At 34.8% G+C, this 18,138-nt stretch overlaps 1 protein-coding gene across 2 annotated transcripts in view; it reads right to left on the bottom strand.

Annotated features, from left to right (window-relative positions):
* Window positions 1-1,462: 1,462 nt before the first annotated feature.
* Window positions 1,463-18,138, bottom strand: part of FZD3 (frizzled class receptor 3) — a 79,885-nt gene continuing 63,209 nt past the window's right edge. For both annotated transcript variants that reach the window (XM_032143666.2, XM_032143665.2), the window contains 2 exons: window positions 16,432-16,665; window positions 1,463-9,684 (listed from right to left, as the gene is read on the bottom strand). In XM_032143666.2, the coding sequence (XP_031999557.1) occupies window positions 9,471-9,684; window positions 16,432-16,665 (448 nt within the window). In that variant the 3' untranslated portion in view covers window positions 1,463-9,470. The remainder of the gene's footprint in view (window positions 9,685-16,431; window positions 16,666-18,138) is intronic.

Here is an 18,138-nt window from a genome sequence, read left to right as displayed (position 1 = left end):
TAACAACACTGTAAAAAGTTAAGAAAACAAGATAAAACAAAAAAGGCTCAAAAAACACCTCACATTAAATAAATATGAGTCTTGGGTATCACAAATTACAGAGCGTGAAATAACTCATAATTACTATTAATTATGATACATTTACATAAATAATCCCCAAATTCACTATCAGATTAAGATACAAAAAAGTATTTTTTTGGTAAAATATTTTAATTTTGAAGAAACAGCTTCTACTGTTCTATTAAACAACAAGATAAGATAATTTAATTGTTTTTGAGTTGTCAAACGTTTCTTTTTGGGGCTAGAGGAAAGGGATGGTGGGTGGTATCAATATCAATCTTTATTATGCCAAAGTAAATGTCTAAACCAGTCATTCCTTCATATATGTGATACTTTTACACTTCAATGAGAAAATAAAACACAAAAATACAATTTGGCATTTGAAAATAAAAGCAGAAAAGTTGTTGGAAGTTGGGGTTAAAGATGTGAAATGGGGTGATTCTAGGGAAGTTAAATATTATAAAAAGATAAATGATACAAAGTTTGGATTTAGTCTAATTCACAGCTAAGGTAGAAATAGCACCTGATGGCAAGAGAATGTCCAGACTAGTATTTTCACACTGGGGAGTCCCATATATGATTTTTAAAATTTTAAGTTCATATAAAAAGAAAATAGAGTATTTTTAAGTATACATTCACCTCAGCTCAATGTAAAGAACTACTGTATTGATCTTGTCTCAGAAATATAGAATTATTTCATATTAAATGTTTCTGCTGACAAGATGAGTTCAGGGAAAAATTATCTGAGGCAGGGATAAGGGAAGACATTTGTAAATTTCCTTTTAAAAATGGAGAATGGGAGGAGTAGAGAAATAGGAAAATGGTGGATGGCTAAACATAAAGTAAATCACTCTAGGATTACTTGCTTTATCTTACAGAATATCCCATTATCAAAACCCAGAAAATATTAAATGAAATATTTGAATCTCAGATTCAATTTAACAAATGTGATCACAAAGACTTGCAGAGCCAGAGAACTGAAAACAAATCTTTTTTTTTTTTTTGGTAGGCAATCAAAATAACATAATAATATAGGCATCTCTTAACGAGAAAGGCTGGGCATCTAATTTAATTTCTGAAAGCCAGGAGAGTTACATGATCCAGTGAAATGACATAAGACAAGGAATAAATGTAGCTAAAGAATCACAGCAGAAACCAGTATACCTTCCTATATGAACTTTCCACTATTCTCTACTCATCAGATCCTAACCCAACACCCAGATTTGAACCAGTGTTCAAAAGATTGATATGTCTAGTAAATGTGGACAATCAGAGCAAACACAATGATCTTCAAAGGTAACAGGAACTTCCTTGGCCTAGTGCAGAGAACACTTAATCTACCAGAGAACTCTGCTGAGATATGGAACTAATGCAATCTCTACTTTTTTTTTTTTTTTTTTTTTTTTTGAGATAGAGTCTCGCTCCATTGCCCAGGCTGGAGTGCAGTGGCACGATCTCAGCTCACTGCAAGCTCCGCCTCCTGGGTTCACGCCATTCTCCTGCCTCAGCCTCCCCAGTGGCTGGGACTACAGGCACCCGCCACCATGCCCGACTAATTTTTTTGTGTTTTTAGTAGAGACAGGGTTTCACCATGTTAGCCAGGACGGTCTTGATCTCCTGACCTCGTGATCTGCCCGCCTCGGCCTCCCAAAGTGTTGGGATTACAGGCGTGAGCCACTGCGCCCAGCTAATTTTTTTATTTTTAGTACAGAAGGGGATTTGCCATGTTGACCAGGTTGGTCTCGAACTCCTGACCTCAGGTGATCTGCCAACCTCAGCCTCCCAAAGTGCTGGGATTACAGGCCTGAGCCACTGCATCTGGCCTCAATCTCTACATTCTATCAGATGACAATTAAGGAACCTTTCCAGGAACATTTTCTGTATAGCCAGAAAAAAATTAAAAATAACAAGCCACATTGATCTCTAACAATATTTCAAATGAAGACATTCACTTGCCCATGGCAATCTGGCAACTATATTTATGTAATAAACCTAAGAATGCAGTTTAAGAATAATTACTGAACAAAAAATTTTCAATCAACTCCTCTGAAATTTCTTTTACATTTTATAATTATTTTAATATTGGTAAATTGAATAGCTTTTAAATTAGCCATACGAACCATTGCTTTGTTCACTAATTTGATCTTGAATACATTTTGTGTAAATTTTAGGCTAACTAGCTATATTCATATTTAAGAGAACAAAGACCACAAAATGTTATGTCATTCTTTTCTATATATCAATTTAAGGTGCTTATATTGGTGCTTAAGAAGACTTTCCCATTTAAAAAAGCCATGTCCAATATTTATAACTTTCTTTCATTTTTATTATCTGTAATATAATTTTCCTTCTTTAAAATTACTTAAAATCACTAATGGAAAAACAAAGTTGATAAAATATCTGAATCCCATCAATTTACATGTAAATGACATTAATAATACAGGTGGATCTAGTAAAATAATACAAAGTTGATCTAGTTCATGGGATGAATAACAAGAATAAAAATGAGACCAAAATAATGATTTTAAAATGGTCAAATGAGAACCAAATGAAAGCTGGGTGGAATTTTAGATGCTACGTAAACTAATTCTCTTGTTCCCTAGAGAATGAGAAATTGGAGGCACCACGAGGCAAAATGCCTTGTCCAAAGTTACACAGCTAACTGCAAAAGAGAGGCAAGACTAGAAGTCAAGTTTCCTGACTCAAAATCCTATTGTATTTTTAAAAATAAAATAATGCAATTTTACTAATCGTTAAAAAAATCCTGCCAATTTAGAAAATAGATTTTTTTGTTTAATTTTAGACTCCAGGATAGAAAATAGAAATTATTAAGCTCTAAGTTAAAAAAAAACAATAAGCACAACACAAAGAAATATCTGCAATTTAGCATATACAAACAAGCTGACTTATACAACAAAAAACCTTAAAGCTACAATAATAATAAAGTAATCCATCCTACTCCAGGAAATATAAAATATCAACCTTAAAAAATCTTTAAAAACTAACTTTACTAGTTAATGGTAATTAGCAAAATAATGAAACAGTGAATCTTCAAAATCTGAATTATTTCAAGGTAAAAAAACATTTTTAATCTCTATCGGGAAAAACTGGTGACAGTGACCACTAAAATGAGCATAAAGTATAAGCAACGCTTTCACACCAACAAAAATATTCAAGAAAGAACATAATAGATTTCCCGAGGCAGATGATGATTTAAAAAGTAATCTGAAGGAAATTATCCTTCAATGCATTTCAACAGATTGAACTACTGTGTCTTACAGGAAGTAAGTAACGTAGTGGTTTGGTGTTTGACTAAAATAAAAGTGAAAACGTTACTTTCTTTTACATTTATGGCAACAGAATTTTACTTTCTAATTAGAGATCACAGAATAAGAAACATGTTAAACTCATATTAAATCTTTATATATTAAATCTTTATAAATCAACCAAATAGAAATGTCTACAAGGATGGCTGGTTGTGGGTAGACTTTAACATTTTCTTTTTTTTTTTTTTGATACGGAGTCTCCCTCTGTCGCCCAGGCTGGAGTGCAGTGGCGCAATCTCCGCTCACTGCAAGCTCCGCCTCCCGGGCTCACGCCATTCTCCTGCCTCAGGCTCCGGAGTAGCTGGGACTACAGGCGCCCGCCACCACGCCCGGAGAATTTTTTGTATTTTTAGTGGAGACGGGGTTTCACCGTGTTAGCCAGGATAGTCTCGATCTCCTGACCTCGTGATCCACCCGCCTCGGCCTCCCAAAATGCTGGGATTACAGGCGTGAGCCACCGTGCCCGGCCGTAGACTTTAACATTTTCATTCTTAGAAGACTTGGATCCTGAGAGAAAATTGTAATCCTATATCAATTTGATGACTAAAGAAGCACAGGATTAAGATCAAATTAGTAAAAAACCCAGGAGACTGATTACAATCAGACGGAAGGCATGTGATACCTAGTCTTCCTACTCCTTTCCCAAATTCATCTAACTGGAACAAAAGAAGGAGAGAAGAGAATTAAATTATGAAGAGGTGCCAATACAATAATTTTCATATAAAATAGGTCAAAATTATATAAGAATAATGTGTAAGATTATACAGCTACTAGGAAATACAGCTGAATTAAATGTAAACATTTTTTATCAGCTGTAAAACGACATAAAAGCATTTAAAAGAATCACGAGTTCCTTTGTAAATCTAGTTTCCATAAAAGTGCTATCCTTTGTGAGTGAAGAATGGAGAAAAAATCCTTACTTTACACAGTTGAAAAAAATTATAAATGTGTACAAACAATTCTCATAGTGTGATGACTTAAAATTTAAAGTTTTGCATGATGAAAACCAACAAGTGAATTACTTTTTCAAAACTTGTTCTCAATCAGAAAGAATTAGGTACATAAAAGCCAAAAAGTCAAAGACAAAAAACATTATAGGGTCTATATTCTTCTTCATATATTTTTTTTATAATTTAAGTCAAGCTAATGTACTTATACAATTTCATATAAAAGGAAAAATATAATGAATATCCCCAAATTTGCTCTACAAATTCAACTACATAAAATTTGAGTGCATACTCTGGTACAACACATATTAAAGGGCCAATACAATTTAGGAGCATAACCTACTTTTTAAAGGTTAATTGGATGGCCGATTTAAAGACTGTACCAAATGAATACTGGTCTAATTGCCTGTTTTGTTGTTACTGCTAAAAAGAAATACCAATGAAGACTGTAACCTTGTTTTCTATAGCCCCCCCAAATTCTAACAAAACCAAATGGTATCAGTAGAACAATTTATGGATCACGCATGGTGGCTCATGCTTGAAATCCCAGTGCTTTAGGAGGCCAGGAGTTCAAGACTAGCCTGGTCAACATAGTGAGACCCATCTCTACAAAAAATTTAAAAAATTAAAATTAAGCCAGGTGCAGTGACTCATGCCTGTAATCCTAACACTTTGGGAGGCCGAGGTGGGCAGATCACTTGAGGTCAGGAGTTTGAGACCAACACGGCAAAACTCCTGGCCAACATGGCAAAACTCTATCTCTACTAAAAATACAAAAACTAGCTGGGCATGGTGGCGCGCACCTGTAGTCCCAGTTACTCGGGAGGCTGAGGCAGTAGAATCACTTGAACCCAGGAGGCGGAGGTTGCAGTGAGCCGAGATTGTGCCACTGCACTCCAGCCTGGGCAACAAAGCCAGACTCCATCTCAAAAAAAGAAAAAAAAATTAAAATTAGCCAGGTGTAGTGGTGTATGCCTACAGTCTTAGCTACTTGGGAGGCTGAAGCTGGAGGACTGCTTGAGCCTAGGAGTTCAAGATTACAATGAACTATGATTATGCCACTGCTCTCCAGCCTGTGTGACAGAGCAAGACCCTGTCTCTAAAAAAAATTTTTTTAAGTAGAATAATTTATGGGTTACAGAGCATTATAATAAATATTACTTCATTTGATCCTTACAATATCCAGTGAGGGAGGCTAAAACCAAAAATTACCTTATCCACATTTTACATTGAAGAAACAAAGACTCAGAGAGATTAAATGACCAGCCCAGTTGACATCATGAGTCTTAAAATTCCAATCCCAGGGGAATTTTCATTACACTAGACTATGTAAGTCATCCAAATATGGTTATATGTAAATGTACCTTTGGCATGTCAAAAAGCAATATAAATATCATCATAATGAAATTTTGGTATGTTAATATTTTCTAAGCTCCAGCAAATGATTCACTAATTTACATAAAAAAATTAAGTGGTTCCTTTCATTTCACAGAGATACAGCCTAAACTAAGATGGGTACAATTTGAGTTATTTTCAGCTATTATCACAAAGAAACTGATGAGGTAGGTTAAAATGTAGTAAATTTTTCTAATTTGAAGACATTCTTAGAATTTTCATAGATCTGCTCTAAGAGCAGCAGAAAAAGAAAGGTTGATTTGAAGATTCATTTACCCAGCTGGCCCACAAAGATCTAACAGCATAAGACTAAAAGGAGTCTAATTACTCACTTCTAAGAATCACTGTTCATCTTCTAAAATTAATTAAAAGGATTGGTACATGTCTGTACATATATTTCTTTAATTACAATAGTGATATGGACTGTTATCTATGCAAAATATGTTTCATTTGGTGTACTTTACATAATAAACATGTAAATGTTTATTATTAAACATTTACATATGCCATATATTATTCTGCCATATATTATTCTGGTAAAGCAGAGACTTCATTTCACATAGGCTAAATTTAGATCTTTCAAATTTCTTTGATGTGAGACTCAGTACTAGGGTAAAAGCAAGTTGTGTGACATGAATTGTTCATTTAAATATTTATTGAAAAACTGTGTATGAATGCCTGTGCCAGCTATTAACCAATTGTTATTTGAAACAAACTGTTTTGAGTTTAATATTATCTTAGATCTTTTGTCTAATTATTGAATAAAACAATGTTGCTGAAATCAAAGTACTTTTTGAAAACCTTTTGATAATATATTAACATTTTGGAGAGAACTATTATTTTCTCAGTTGTCAACTGAAAAAAGAAAACACTAAACATTATCATATGCCAATCAAAGTTAAACATATGGTAGGAAAACTGTCCAGACTTACTCAGATTGGTTTAAGCTAGCTGAGACTTAAAACTGCTGCCCAAACTAAATACTGTTGTTTAAAACCATGTATTAACAATATTACATAAATTTTGTGGGAAAAAATTAAGATACTTACTGAAAGTAACTGAAAACTCAATATAGTATTCCCATATATACCAACAATTAATTTAATAGAGAAAATACAAATGATTATCTAAGAATCTAGAAGCACAAAGTTAAGATTTTCATAGTGATGTTCACTTAACTGTCTATCCTTGGCCCACTTGTAAAAGAAAACCAATTAACATTTTGGCAGTTGATAATATAATGCAGATGGCAATGGATGACATCTTCTTCGAGCTCAAACTGGTACCTTCTATTTTAACTTATTTTTGTTTGTGAATGTTTGTTTTAGTTCTCTCATGCTGTTTGCAGGGGAGATTCTCAGACAAAAGCTTCATGAATTATTGATAAATAAGTTGTTATATGTTTGGCTTTCAGAGAAAATGTTTACTAATTGTCAGTTATGAGGGAATTCAGACCTGCCTGCTTTGAGCATTAACTCCAGTTCCAAGGAGAAAGGCAATGAACACAGAGAAAAATGAAAAACATTTTGGGCCAAATATTCAAATATCTCTCATGAAGAATAAGTCATATTATCACATACGTACTTTGAAATATATAACATAATAGACAACTTATTACTATCAGAAAACTGACTTTGCTGCCTGATGAGAAGATTCTTTTTCAACACCTAATTTCTTGGCAGTTTTTGTTTTAAAGGGTGAGAAAGAAAGTATACATGAATTCAACACACGTCAAGGAATGTACTATAGTAGTCCTCACACCTCTTAAATCCACAATAACATAATCCCTTATCATTCATAATGCTTTACAGTTTTCAAAGAGCTTTCACATAATTTTTTTCACTTGATCTTAATTTGACAGCTTTGTGAGGTAGGTAGAGTAGGTATTTATCTTCTATATTCATTTACAAACAAGGGAACTGAGGCTCAGAGAGTTAAATTGTTAAAGGTCATAAACTATAATAGCATAAGGCAGAGCCAGGCCTCTTCAGAGTCTAGAATAATTCTTCAAAGTATGATTCTTGGATTACCTGCATAAGAATCACCTGCGGTATTTTTATAACTACAGAGTTTAAAGTCCTATCACTTTGGCCTTACTGAGTAAGTCTCTCTAGGAGTGGAGCACAGAATTTGGCATCAGGTGCAGAACAACTGAATATTAGATAATGATATAAAAGCGAAAGACTGAATCCATGTGGATGTTCATGTAATATATGATGCCATCAGATCATCAGGGGCAAGTTAAAGTAGTGAGCTGCAAGCCAGGCTGCAGATTAGAATCACCTGGAATGCTTCTTTTAATTTTTTTTAAGAAAGCTACCAATTCTTATTTGTACGAGAGGAAGGTGTTAGGCATCTGAAGTAACCCAAGTGATTCTTATCTGCAGTCAGGGTTGAGGACCCTTGTTTAAATATGCTTTTTACATAATACATCAAGCATGTTCCAGCATTTTTCTTTCTCTTCTGATTGATTTCATGCCTAATAAGGTTTACAGTTCATATTGTAAATTATTTAAACATTACCAGATAAACATTTTTACTTGATTTTTTTAAGATTAAATGATATTCATAGTAAGACTACTAATCATGCTTCATTTAGCTACAACGATTTTCAAACACTCAAATCAATCACCACTTTGGACTGAGGTTATATATATTTCAGCTGTAAACATGAATGATCCAGAATCTGAAAATAAGGGTGTGGGGCAAAAGCTGTAGCCTACTGGATATTGGGCAAGGCAAGTGCAGACAATCAACTCACTATAGGAGGGCCTGGAAGCCAAGGTCTGGTGGCTTTGGCAAGATCACATCTCACTGTAGAAAAATACAACTATGAATACAGAGAAAATGTTTTGCCATTTTGTAATTGTGGTTACCTTATAATGTATGATGTTTATCTTATTACATGCCTCCACAAAGCAAATTTTGAACATTAAGTTCTCTATGAATCAATACTATTACATGGGAAAAGATGGCTACAAATTAAAATTTTTCCATCATGCATATGGATAAGTTATAAAAACACAGCCAGTAAAAGTAATATTTACAAAAGTTATAAAAACAGCACAATTATAGGGGAAAGAATGCCCATCTCTTTATTCCACTGCTAATCCAAACCCTGAATATCTCTGGATGAAGATTGTTTCGACAGAATTGTAAGAGAACCTTTTATAGACTAATCAAATTCTTCTGTTGCACTTTTATTCTATTAGCTAAAACAGCCTTGCTGATTTATTAAATTCTCCTACAGTTTAAAAACACAGTTCTTTTTTCACTTAGTGGAAATAAAACTACAAAGTCCTACTATTCATCTGAGAAGTAAACCTTGCATAGAAAATTTCTTTAATTCTGAAATTGTTTTATTAACTGAGCTACCAGAATGTTATCTCACAACTAGTTTATAGTATATCAAAGTTCACTACAAAGCAGTCACCACACATTTAGGATTTTTCTAAATATAAAATGAGTGGGTTTATAAAAATGCTTACCAGACAAATAATTATCTCTTCATAACCTAGAAAGATGAATTATTTTTGTGATGATAGAATTCTTAGTGTTTTGGATGCCTTGATGTTCCAAGTTTGATGCAATATAAAAAGCAAACATTTACCTTTCCAGTGGACACAATCTGTACTTGACTGAAAGCATGTTAACAGTGAGTTACAGCAATCAGTCATGCAAAAGGCAAAGAATAAAATCTGCTTTATAAACAGTACAAGGTTTCTACCTTAGACAAGACAAATTAAGCACTGGTTCCATCTTCTTCAATAACCCGATTCATGCTGGTACCATGTGTGATGTGAGTCATGGGATTATTACTGAGATCTCTGATGCTGCTATGTCGTGACTGTTCATTGAGCCGATGAGAACTACTATGCCTGGAGTGATCTGTTAGTCGTGACATGCTGCCGTGAGGTAGTCTCTCCTCCATTCCTCTGTAACTGCAGGGCGTGTACCTGTCATGAGAGTTTATTTTGAAGTGGATAACAGAACACACTAGAAAATATAATAACACTAATAATTTTCATGAAAATGCCTCAGTAAGGGAAATTATTAGGAAACCAATCATGAGAAAGTAATAACCAACTTTTGATTGCTTAACTTCATTAACACTGTAGAATTACTGACACGGCCAACAAAAGAGAAGAGATAATCCAATCAGAATTAAGGTTCCATTCTCTGCAAAAGGACAGAAGCTAAGATTAAATAAGGCTGAACGATTTGAAGCTGCACTCAATATGGATACCTTTCTCATTCAAAGCAGTTTTGAACGGGGTGGGTTCAGGGAGAGGGGTAACAACAAATAGAAGAAATGTGGCATTGCCCCTGGCAGCCAAGAAGAGTGGTTATAATCAGTAGAGGGGTACATTCAAATTGTATTAAAAGACTCTGACTGGAAGAGGGAGAATATGAAATTAGAGGAGAAATTGGAGTAACCTAAAAAAAAAAATGAATAAACTGGCAAGTAATGATGACAGTATGTGCCGAAAGCTGCTTTCCAGATAGCCCAGTTCACAACTGAATTAACTACCTGCAAATTATCTTAATTACTTCTCATCAGGGCTTGAGGCTGTGAAGATGCTCCTTCATGGAAGCTACATCTGCTTGGAAGTTACATCTTAACACTCTGTAACCTATATTCTGGCTAAAGCAAATTCTTTGTACCTTCAGCTCTAGACCCAGCTTGGAGTATGTGAGCTGGGCTCCTCTGCTAACTGCAGGCTATCTCCTCTGCACTTATCTTGAAAAGCAGCAGTGGGGCTGTTAAATTTTCTTTTGTTGCAGTCCTGACTCACTAAGCTTTGCCATGAGGAATGAGATTAGCTCTAGGCCAGTCAAGGTCAGGAAAATCAATTATGACTTTTTTATTAGGCCTTTGCTTATGGAGCTAGCATGCTATTTATCAAAGATTCTGGCTTTATAGTGTGCTCTTTCAAGGTAAGGACCATATTTTATCTTTTAATCCCTAGTGCCTCAAGAAGTATTTGTTTAAAATACTTTTTGTTTATACTTAACACCTATACATATGCCATTCTGTAAAAGTATTTGATTTAGGATAATAAACCTCAAAGAAAACTTAGTATAATTTATAACTTTAATTAAGTTTTAAGTAATGTTTCTAAAAATAAAATATAGCAGGCTAGGTTTTTTTTTTTTTTAAACAGTCATCAAAAAACATCATAAGCAGCTGCAGATCTGTTGGCTGTCAGAAAGCGTTAATCCACCATTCCTTCACAAAAATAATTGTAACAAATTTCATGACTCAGTGTGATTTATAAAACTTAAAGATAGATTTATACACCACAGAGGTGATCTTCTAGTAACATTTTCATTAGATCAGAGTTTAAAACTTGAGAAGTCCTTTGAAATTTTTTTTTTTTTTTTTAAACATGTCTTTTGGCCAGGCACAGTGGCTCATGCCTGTAATCCCAGCACTCTGGGAGGCTGAGATGGGCAGATCACTTGAGGTCAGGAGTTCAAGACCAGCCTGGCGAACGTGGTGAAACCCTGTCTCTACTAAAAATACAAAAATTAGCTGGGCATGGTGGCAGGCACCTGTAATCCCAGCTACTTGGGAGGTTGAGGCAGGAGAATTGCTTGAACCTTGGAGGCAGAGGTTGCAGTGAGCCGAGATTGTGCCATTGCACTCCAGCCTGGGTGACAAGAGCGAAACTCTGTCTCAAAAAACAAAAACATGTATTTTGTTTCAGTGAAGCAAAAAAGAAAAGTTAAATGTGAAAAGATAAATATTTAAATATTGTAAATATTTCTCATGTTAATGGGTAAAAAGTTATTTCTTATTTATTAAAAGATACTTCATATTTAGGACCTAAAACAGTTTTAAATTTGTTCTGCATGTTTTGGCAAATAATGACAATGTTTGCAGATGAAAACATTTCAGAATGGGCTTGTTATTCCAGACTAATAATTATTATTTTGCACAATGATTATTGCCTTAAAACTGAGTAGAAGATTTTTCCAAGTTTCCAAATATGACTTGGCAGCTGATTTGGAGATCTTTCACCTCTCAATGGCTTCCCAAGTATCTGTCTCAAATAAATATGGCAAATGAAAAGAGCAAAATATGATGCGGTTTTCTAGTAATGATATACAGTTATCTTTTAAAAATCACTATATAAAAATATAAGCTGAGTATTTTCTAAAATGAAATATAAAGCTTTGAGTTACAAAAACTCAAATAATATATTTTCATAGAAAAATTTACTATATTGAATAATTTAATCTAAATTCCTTAAGTGACACATAAGGCCATCCACAAAACATTTTAGAATATGAACAACCTGCCCATGGATAGTTAAGAGTCAACTACATAGAAAAATAAATTTAAATATACTGTTTAATCTCAACTGTTTATGTAGGAATTACCAAGTTTATTTTTTGACAGTCATTTAAACCACTGTGACCACTGACTCTAATACACAGTGTGAAAATGTAAATTAATTTTAATATAAGCTTAGGCAAAACAATTAGGATGGTTAATTTGCTGCCATTGTCAAAAAGATGATACTATGGTGCCTTCCAAAGTCAACATAAAAAAATCTTGAAGATGATTTACTCTTTTTGAGTTTCCATACTGGTTGCTATCACTAATCTAAATAACTGAATTAACTGTAGTTTTACTAATACCTCCTTATTTATTCCCTAGCTTTTTCTTGTCATGGCACGAACTTACCAACCTAATCATTCATTTCCAAACCTCCACCTACTTATCCACTTCCTTTTTCACTCACCCTCTCATCTAACCACCAATTACTTATTCTTTGAAGCTGACATATGTGTGCAGGTGTATTCATCTAGGCCTATTTTGTTTTATATAACACAGAGATCAATAATTATCAGCAAAGAATCTGGGCCAGAGTGAGTATTGGGAAGTGGGTATGTGTGTGATCCCACAGCCAAGATACCATGAGATGATTAGAAAATGACCAAAACATAGTGTTGACAAAGTTAAAAACTGACTGAAGCAGAAGGAAATCTCCACGAGATGGCTTTTCAAATTATGAAAATCCTTGTTCAGACTTCTGGTTCACCACAGTCTTGGAATCTCTCAAATCTGCCCTAAAGTTCTGGGTACAGCAAAGAGTCCTACAGTATGAGTATTCATGTGCCGCATTACAGAACACCTTCAGTAAGGTGCCACTGTCATTCTGGCTCCTGAATTTCTGGGAAACATCTACATTATTTCTAAAGTCATTATTTATTTGATAGATTTGTTCATCCCCTACTATAAATACATGTCTAGCACTGTGCCAGATACTGTGGAGGAATATGCTGTCACCTAGTTCTTATTCTCTAGAAGCTGCAAACTTAGCTGAGGAAAGACAATTATGTGGAAAATAGTAACAAAAAGAATGATAAGCAATTTCTCTGACTCATATGCCCACTGTTCTTCTTCCTGTATTATTATTACTGTGAATATTTCCCAAGGTCTTGTTTTTGGCCTGTTGTTCCTTTTTTAATAGTGACTCAAGGGATTCTAGCTCACAATTTTAATTGCCAACTACCTTATATTGATGTTTGTAAACTTGCTTATCTAAGCTACAGCTCTATTCAGATGAGAGTGGCTGAAATCTATTTTTAACTGCCCTCAGAAATTCTCTACTTAATATAAACTCATCTTTTACTGTTCATTCACCCTACTTATCTCCTCTAAGATACTTTCACGAACCAATCTGACCTTTCTCTTTCCTGCAGTTCTACATCTATTATCTTTAACACTCACTGTCTTAATTATATTCCTGGCTTGTGCTATTATTTAATTGGTTTATATGTGTATGTCTTATCTTTCCTATAAGGTTATATGCTCCTAGAATGCATAAATTACATCTTACTTTTCTTCCATATACATCTTTATACACAGTATGCCACATGCATAAGTATTATACTATAAATAATTATTCATTCATCATTGAAAGGATAAGGCCAGGCCAGGCACGGTGGCTCAGGCCCGTAGTCCCAGCTCTTTGGGAGGCTGAGATGGGCAGATCACTTGAGGCCAGGAGTTCGAGACCAGCCTGGCCAACATGTCAAAACCCTGTCTCTAATAATAATACAAAAAATTAGCTGAGCGTGGTGGCACACGCCTGTAATCCTAGCTACTCAGGGGGCTGAGGCATGAGAATCGCTGGAACCTGGGAGACGGAGGTTGCAGTGAGCTGAGATAGTACCACTGCACTCAGCCTGGGCAACAAAGTGAGTCTCCGCCTCAAAAAATAAAAAATAAATAAATAAAAGAAAGAAAAAAAGAAAGGATAAGGCCAATAACATTAAATAAAGCTGAGTCCATGGAGGGTGGTGACTGATAAATATATTCTAAAAGAACTCTGATTCCCTCCCTCCTTATAAGTATTTTCAGCTGGGACCCCTAAATTACTGTAGAAACTTCCTAACTAGTCTCACTCATAATCTCCTTCATTCCGATGCTGTTGGCAAGTGATTTTTCTAAAATACAAATCTGATTTTCTCACCCCAATGCCTGAAGTCCTATGATAGCTTCTCACTGCTGTCAGGGAAAAATGCAAACTCCTCGTATGAATTCCTTTCCTTCAGTTGCCAAAACATGCAGTCTATGCTCTAGCCATACCCACGTACCTAACTGCTTGCCTGTCTTCCTTGCCTCTGCATGTGCTGTTTCCTTGTCTTTAACTCTCAACTGCCTCCTCTGAATCCTATTCAATGTAGAAGTGCCATCTCTTTTGCAAAGCTTTCACTTTCTATGATTTATTAAATGGTTTTCTTCTCTGAGATCCCAATGCACCCTGTACATATTTTTACTATACCTATTGAAGTGTATTGTAATTGATTGTTTACTCTTCTGTCTTCCATCTCTGCATCCCTAGCACTTAGAAGAATGCTTCTCATATAGGAGTGCTAAGTTGAACAAAAGAAGGAAGGAAGGAGAAAAATCCTTGTGGTTAAAATGAAGTCACTGGTGATGTTAGAGGGTACAGTTTGGGCAGGTAGAGAGGAGAAAAAGACTACACTTTCAAGGCATAAAGGATGGATTAGGGAGAAGAAAAATATTCAAAATAGTCATTTCAAAAATCTAGCCAGGAAAGAAAAAGGAAATGGATAAAAGATAAATCAGCACAAAGAAAGACTGCTGCTCTTTTAAACACAGGGTAGCTGAACAACAGGAGGTAAAAGAAAACAAGTTGAGAGGAAAAAACAGAAGATTAAAAAAGAAAAGTACAGAGAATCGGATTCTACACTAGGAGGACAAGGAGAAGACTGAGACTGACAGGATAGAAACAGCTGTGGAAACAGATGTTTTCAAGTGAACATAGAATCCTGTCAGTTTCAGGTATTATAATTTTCATTCTCTCAGTTTCCCAAAAGAAATCTTAAAAAAACAAACACCCCCAAAAATCTTTAGCACATTCCTTCTCTCCAGCTACTAATATTAATTTCTTACCAATCTCTATCATTTCTTCTTTTTTTTTTGAGACAGAGTTTTGCTCTTGTTGCCCAGGCTGGAGTGCAGTGGCACAATGTCAGCTCACTCCAACCTCCACCTCCTGGCTTCAAGTGATTCTCCTGCCTCAGCCTCCTGAGGAGCTGGGATTACAGGCGCCCACCACAACACCTGGCTATATCATTTCTTCTTTCTAAATATCTTTTAGGTCAGCTCTTCCTCTCTTCCCACTGCCACCATTCTCCTATAAGCCATTATCATCTCTCAAATGAATTACTGAAAAGCTCCCAGGCAGTTTCTAATTCTAGTGTCTCATTTCTCAAATTTAACAAGAAACCCACAGCCAGGCTTCTCTCAAATATTTTCTCTGTGAAACCAACCCCCTCCCTAGCCACCAGAATTAATCACTCCCTCCACTATGCTACTACTGTACCTAGTAAACAGGGGTTGGCAAACTAAGGCCTGCTGGCCAAATCCTATTTTTGCAAATAAAGTTTTATTGGAATGCAGTTATTTCTACTTGACTACATATTGTCTATGACTGCTTTCATGCTACAACAGCAGACTCAAATAGTTGCAGTGAAGACCATATGGCTCATAAGGCCTAAAATATTTACTATCTGGCTCTTCACGGAAAATGTTTGCCAACTCCTGAACTATACTATCATACTTATATATTAATTCAATTGTCAATTACAATAATAACACAAGCTGATATGAGGTACTCACTGAGACAGGCATTCTTCCAAGGAATTAGGTATGCTATCTCATTTAATTTGTACAACATTATTAAAGAGGCAGATATTACTACTATTTTCATTTTATAAATGAGGAAACTGAGGCTTATCATTCCAGATCCATGTTCTAAACCACAAACTGACTACACTATCTTTCTAAATAGACTGTGAGCTTACCAAGAGCAAAAATCATGCCTAAGTCATCTTTGTATTCTCAGGGCCTAGCAAGAGTACTAGATGTAGTAGGTGTTCCATAATTGTTTACTAAATTAATCTTACTAAAATAACCACTTTTACCCTGTCTTCTCCCTGCTCAATCCCCTGCAATAACTCCCATATTGCTTACTGCATCAAATCGAAACAACTCTGACTGACTTTAAGTCTGACCATAGTCTGGGACAACTCTATCTAGCAAAATTCAAAGGCTTAATTATGTTTGACTTCTATTTCAGAATTGGCTGCTCTTCTTTCTTAAGCTGTATGATCATAATTCAGCTTATGAAATAAACTACACTACTAACAAAACTCACCTGCCATCACGTGATCTGTGGAGGCTGCCGTGGTAGCTGCTCACTTTGCTGTGGATGCTTCCCGCTTTGCTTCTTTGATCATCCACCATAGCCAGCTGAGTTGAAGAAGCATGGGTGGATGTTCCTTGAGTGGAAGTTCCCCTTGACTTTCTTATGATAGGAGTATTTGGATCCCTCAGGAGAGACTGAGCAAAATCAGGTTCCTGGAGTACCTGTCGGCTCTCATTCACTACCCTAGACAACAAAATCGTAAGTTTAAGATACATACCAATCTTCCTTCAGACCAATAAGCAATACTTCTGTGCAACACTGATATTATTCTTGAAATTAACTGCTTGCCAAATTAGATCTACAGGACTGATATGAAGAAACATTGTTGACAGAGGAAAGAATATAACAACAATCTATGTCAATCTGTCCCCTAAGGTGGTATGATGGAAAAAGGTCTGTGTAGATAAGGAAATCAGGATTTTAGTTCCAACTTTATCAATAAAAATGTGATCTTAAGTATGTCATTATCTCGTCTTTCTTTCCTTCGTTTCTTCACCTATAAAATGAAGGTAGGGTTGGGGGAGGGGGGAGGGACAGCATTAGGAGATACACCTAATTCTAAATGATGAGTTAATGGGTGCAGGAAATCAACATGGCACATGGATACATATGTAACAAACCTGCACATTGTGCACATGTACCCTAAAACCCTAAAGTATAATAAAAAAAAAAATTATGGAAAAAATAAATAAATAAATAAATAAATAAATAAATAAATAAATAAAAAAATGAAGGTATACAATTTCATCATTTCTAAAAGGTCCCTTTCAGCCAAAGAAATCTGTCATTCTCAAGACACTGAAATATTATGAAAATATAACTCTAAAATAGAAAAATCGTTTTCTTGCATGGTTTATATAACTAGTAGAGGCTTCACTGTAGCATGGATACAACATTTTTTTAAGTTGTAAGAGCAGTTGTTTTAGTCTACAAGTTGATTTTATGCAGAAGCAGTTGTATAGTGCTGGAATAAACATGAGCAGTCATAATTAGAACAGAACAAAATTAAAAATTAAAATTACAATTAAGTCTCAGACATATTAGAAGCTTAGAGGGAAACATTTAGTGGAAAAATTATTGTGAAGAACAAAAAATTTTAACTGCTATCAAAGGATTAAGTAGACAGATGGCTTATGATGATGAACAAGGCAGTAATTAAATTAATACAAGAGCTAATTAAACAGTTCTAAAGGTTAGTGTCTTGGATTATGTAAATAAAGGACTTACTATGAAAACTCATAAAGTTAAAATTAGATAATCAATTTCATTTCAAAAATAAAACTCCAGCATGTAAAGATTGGATCATATATTGAGAAATTACATATATTATAAATTCTCACATTACAAAAGGATTGTCATTATTGCTGTTGTTTTTCGTGTTGGGGTAGATGGGCTGAAGGAAGTCTAGTATTTATTGAGAACTTTATATGTATTCTCCTTTGAATCCTCTTAATAATGTCATCATTACAGAGATTCATGTCCTAAGAGTGTATTTCTAAGGGAATATTGGATATCTATTAATAATAGATATTGTAATCCCCATTTCATAGACAAAGAAACTAAAGTTTTAAGAAATTAAAGAACTTTCAAAAAATCACACAACGAAACCAACAGTCAAGGATCAAACTTAAGTTTAAAGTCTTAGAGGCTAATCAC

Source organism: Hylobates moloch, unplaced genomic scaffold, assembly GCF_009828535.3.
Source record: "Hylobates moloch isolate HMO894 unplaced genomic scaffold, HMol_V3 SCAFFOLD_22, whole genome shotgun sequence".
Lineage (NCBI taxonomy): Eukaryota > Metazoa > Chordata > Mammalia > Primates > Hylobatidae > Hylobates > Hylobates moloch.
The sequence above is the reverse complement of the archived record's forward strand: the minus strand, read 5'-3'. Positions and strand labels throughout refer to the sequence as shown.